At 38.0% G+C, this 5159-nt stretch overlaps 1 protein-coding gene across 1 annotated transcript; it reads left to right on the top strand.

Annotated features, from left to right (window-relative positions):
- Positions 1–344: 344 nt before the first annotated feature.
- Positions 345–4452, top strand: LOC149553848 (DNAJ heat shock N-terminal domain-containing protein). Its single transcript, XM_089789207.1, has 4 exons — positions 345–804; positions 1251–1507; positions 1628–1802; positions 3360–4452. Exons 1-4 carry the CDS (start codon positions 445–447, stop codon positions 4080–4082), a joined length of 1515 nt encoding a protein of 504 aa, XP_089645333.1. The 5' UTR covers positions 345–444; the 3' UTR covers positions 4083–4452.
- The last annotated feature ends 707 nt before the right edge of the window (positions 4453–5159 follow it).

The following is a 5159-nucleotide window of genomic DNA, read 5'->3' as shown; positions in this document are numbered from 1 at the left end:
AAACTTTATAGAAATTATTTTTTAAATAAAAAATCTCCTTAAAAATAATGTCTATTCTCGTAATTGCTTAGCCGCTGCCGTCCCCCTCACACCTCCTACGAAATCAAGACACTTACCATACGTTACGTGCCAAGGCAGCACGAAATGAGAAGATATTTTGGCGCTTTTCCAATATTTTTGGAACAGAAGAAAAATAAACGATTTTTTCTGCCTACGATTGCGCCTGGAAGCACGCAATCTCCCCAACTCTTTACGTGCAGTGCCCGCCCACAGCACGCACATCCACGTCTCTTCATTTCAATTCCAATCTTCCCTACAAAAGGATATACAATTCTTCCTCCTCCACAATATTGCTAAATTATCTGAAGATTCCTACCATTTTGGGCGTACAAGGGTTTGAAACACAACCCAACTCCCCCCCCCCAAGAGGAAAATTCGGCTACCATGGCGATCATCTCATACGGTTTGAGTGGTCTGCCATTGAAAAACCCGTCGAATTTTCTTCCCCGTGTTCCTACTGAAAAATTTCCAGTGAAAACAGTGCAGTTAAAGAGCAAAAGGAAGAGAAACTCTAAATTTTGCAGAGCAAGCTCTGTGGGGGTGGAGGAATTAGGTTATGATTTGTATGAATTGTTGGGAATCGAAAGCACGGCTGGGTATCAGCAGATTCGAAATGCTTATCGGTGGTTGCAGAAGAAATGTCACCCGGATGTAGCCGGTGATGATGGTCACCATATGGCCATTCTGCTCAATCAGGCTTACTCTGTGCTTTCCGATCCCAACGCTCGCTATGCATACGACCAGGTATTTAATTTTTGTTATTCAATTTTTACGGTGTTTGGAAGTAAAATGTGTTCAATTTTTTCAGATCATATGTTATAATGGAAGATTAACGGTTGGTATGCTCAGATTTTGATTTCAGTCGTAATAAAGTTGAAAGAGAAATTGCCGTCAGTAAATGTAGCCATTGGTTAGTATAAAGGAGGTCGTCAGTTCGAATTGCGAAGTCGTCTTTCTTATACGTCCCTGACTTTTTTATACGCCTTTTTAGATGGCCTATTTAGCAGTTTGGCTCTATATTTAGCATGAATTGCTTCCTTGTTTAGGAACCATGATTTTCTTCTTATGTTTGGGTAATTCTATGCTCGAAAAAGGTTTCTGCTGTGAGAAGAACGAAAGATTTTTAAATTGATTGATGATTGTGAAAAAGGATGTGATTTAAAATTGGAATAATGTGTTTTGAATTGCAGGTTCGGGCAGAGAGGATGGAGGTGGAAGGGTATACAGGGCATCCTCTGTATTCAAAGTGGATGGGCCCGCCGGAGGAGGACCGAGCCATATTTGTGGACGAGGTAAAGTGTGTGGGTTGTCTGAAATGCGCTTTGGTGGCACCCAAGACTTTTGCAATCGAGACTTGCTACGGCCGGGCCCGGGTCATTGGACAGTGGGCTGATTCAGAGGACACCGTCAGCGATGCCATACAAGCATGCCCCGTCGATTGCATTTCGTATGCTCATTGCTTGCTAAAAAGCTTTTTTCCATTTCTCTTATTCATGACTCTGTTCCACATTAGGGATTACTTGTCTTATGGAAAAGGTTTGTTTTAGTAATGAAGAATTTATGACAGATTTGTGGAAAGGGCCGAATTGCCGGCTTTGGAATTCCTCATGTCCAAGCAGCCTCGCGTTGCAGTTAGAATGAATGCCAACAACAGTGTCGGGGCAAGAGTCACTAATGTGTTTGCGGAAGCTGAAAGGTTTTTGGAGAAACTCAGAAATAAGGAGAGAGTTTCCAAATTCCAGGTTGGTCTGCAGGTTTCTTAGTTAAAATATATCTGAGAAGATTGAATTCAAATTATACATCAAAATCCTTTCATGAGGAAAAAGTTTTTGTTTTTGAGGCGATGTTTAAAATTTAATGTTGGAGATTACTGCATATCTAACATCACGTGTTTGTGTGCTGACATTAATTTGAAGCCTGAGCCATGACTGAATTGTGGTAATTTAGTTCTGGAAGTTTGTTAGAACAGAACTCTAAAATATGTTCAATTAGCTAATTTGTTGTCAGTTTTAAATCTATATTTACTGTGAGTATGCTGTGCTTCCTCGAAGCTGTATAATGTAATCGTCCTTTGTTGAATCCAAAGAAATTTTCTCTTGAAAAATATTCATGTTCTTATCACTTAAATGCTAAGCCCAAACTTACTAGGAAATATCAGAGTCCAAAGCTGGGATATGGAATTATTCTTCGGCAGAGGTATGTGTATCCGATTGATCCAGATGACTCTTAGATGATCTCTAACCTCAAGAAGATGAAACCCCAACCCTGCTGAGAGAATAAACTCAATGATTTTACCTACGAATTCAGCAGGAGGATTTGCCCTACTCCATGAGACATCTGCTCAGAACTTATGCCCCAGTATTTGTAGTATAGGACATCTCTTTACTAATACCCAATATGACTTATTATGTTAAAAACTGAATTTAAAAAAAAAAAAAAAAGGTCAATTTGAATCTTATTTTTACAATTTCTGGTGTGAATCTAAAACTATTTATTTTCAGGCGATTCTTTGATATGACAACAAAACAAAATGCTCTGTTTTTTTATCTTATTCAAATTTACTTTCAGAACGAGAAAATCAGAATGCAGTCTTAACATGAATGTCTGTTTTAGTATGATTTTGAGACTAAAAGGAGAATATTACAGATGGATTGATAGGTTAGATGTTTTAACTACGACAGTCTCAATCTTGTTTCTATGTGCGATATAACTCCAATAGAATAAGAATCGTGCTGTATTGAAGTTGGAACAACAATTTTGTTCTTCCTGGGGAGCTAATTTAGTGGAACAGAGATAACAGGAATCACAACCTGTTTCTTGATTGCAAAGACTGTCTTGAAAAAAAGATTAATATTTTCATTGCAACTAAACATTTTTTAGAGACGCTCTCAAGGAAGTTCTAGTATGAAATCTATTTGTGGCCTTGTTCAGAATGATAAAATCAGAGTGCAGCACTAACATAAATGTCTTTCGAGATTAATTTTGGGACTCGAAAAATATTATGCTAGATTGAAATTTTAACAATTTATTTTGTTGTTGTTTGGGTGCTATCAATTTATTTTGTTGCTGTTTGGGTGCTATCAACTTACTATATAGTGATGATGAAAACTGTATCTTATGAACCTGAAAGAGTTAAACTATCTGTCTGTGGAACCCTTGGATTGCTAAGAGTTAAACTATCTGTCTGTGGAACCCTTGGATTGCTCACAAAGGGCAAAAATTAAAGAAGCCGGGGAAACTTCATAATTACATCTTTCATAAAGTGTGCCAGTAATCTTACTAGAATTTTGCTTGTGTAGGAATCCGCTGCACAAAGGGAGTCAAGGATGGCAGCAGCGGAGCAGATAAGGACTAATGCAGGATGGTGGTGGCACCGCTTTGTTGGAGAACAAGGCAGAGAATATACCAACCATCAGCGGGCATCAAAGGGGGCCATTGTTCCCCTAAACTGGGAACAGAGGCAGCAGTTCTCAGTTCCTATTGATTCAGAAAAGTATAACAATTCCAGTGGTCCAAATAAGTACCAAAGAATACACATTAGCCAAGAGCTGAGTGAAGCTGCTGCACGGCGTCGGATGGGGAAGTCACAATCTCATTCAAAACCTTCAAATGTAGCCACTGATGGGGACTATTGGGTACCTGTTACCCCTGAAAAAAACAGTGTACCAACAAACAATTCGGATTCCAATAGAGTATTTACAGTGTTTCCCAGGGAAAGATACGTGACATCATCTGTGGGCGAGGAAGAAAAGATGGATATGGAAAAGGAAGGAGATTGGAGAAAAATGGTGATGTTAGTGATACCAATAGCAACTTCTGTTGCAGCGGGACTAGTAGCTGGCTTTGGAAATGGGGGTGGTGAATCACAAGGACTGGAGACACATCTGGCAGGGCCTCTTGCACTACAGATGATCAACAGCTTTGAAATGCACATTTTACAGGTTGCAGCTTTATGGTATGTTGTTGGGGCTCTTCTAGCGTCTGTTATTGTATCTGTCGCATCAGTGTGGAAAAAACCATAGTCAAAACATTTCCTGGAGCAACTCAAGAGATGAGTAATCAGCACAAGTATTGAGATTGGCCAGCTGAAACAAATGAAATTTGAATTCTATATTATTGTTTTATAGCTAGCAGAGCCTATGGCACGGCCATTGATGTACATATAGCTCATGTGCAGGATGCTTTGATCCACTTGTCAGGCTTAGGATTGTCTTGTATGGGAGGGGAAATATATACTGTTGGGTTTATAGGTGAAAGATTGGGTAAGCTTAGAATACCATTGTAAGTGAGAGCTGGAAGACGGCTTCAGTACCCAACAAAAGAGGGAGGGGAAATCAGGCACTAGAATTTCCAAATTCTTGTATTCTTATAGAAAAAGTCACTTCCTTTCAAGCATGACCAAAATTAAGATGCTTTCTACGACACCTTAAAATTTTATCAACACAATTGAACCCAGAAAAATTATACTGATAGTTGTCAGCTGTTAAAAAATATAAATAATTTTTCCCACGCTAACATTGCTAGAATTCTTTTGCGGGTCAATGTTAGAAATCGGATGAAGAATGGACAAAAATTATACTGATAGTTATCAGCTGTTAAAAAAAGTATAAATAATTTTGCACACGCCAACATTGCTAGAATTCTTTTGCGGCATTCTCACTATGGAACTAATCTGAGCCATTGTGTAATATTATGAAAGAAGAAGACACTTTTAATCTATATGAGATTAAACATTGTCTATGGGGCAGTCTGTTCCACCAAATCAACTTTAGTAAATTAATTATTTTCTTATGGAAGTTTTTGATTTAACTTCCCCAAGTTCTCAATCTACCCCTTCATAAATTATACTATGAGCTAGCTATTCAAGATATTAACAAATTTGTCTTTGTTGTCTATGAACGCTAATTTGCCACTGTGACATAATACAAATAAATTCTTGTTGCATATAATTTCTAATATTGGTGTACATGTAGGGACACAATTAACACGAGAAAATAATAATAATAGTGAATTTATATCTATATATAATAGAAGATGGATAGAGATAGAAAAGGGAAACATTTTGATAACACAATTTCTTCATAGACAAAAAGTAACAA

The sequence above is a fragment of the Cupressus sempervirens genome, chromosome 6 (genome assembly GCF_028749045.1).
Source record: "Cupressus sempervirens isolate cs-2001-9-10 chromosome 6, ASM2874904v1, whole genome shotgun sequence".
Taxonomy (NCBI): domain Eukaryota; kingdom Viridiplantae; phylum Streptophyta; class Pinopsida; order Cupressales; family Cupressaceae; genus Cupressus; species Cupressus sempervirens.
Note: the sequence above shows the minus strand (reverse complement) of the source record. Positions and strands in the feature narration are given on the sequence as shown.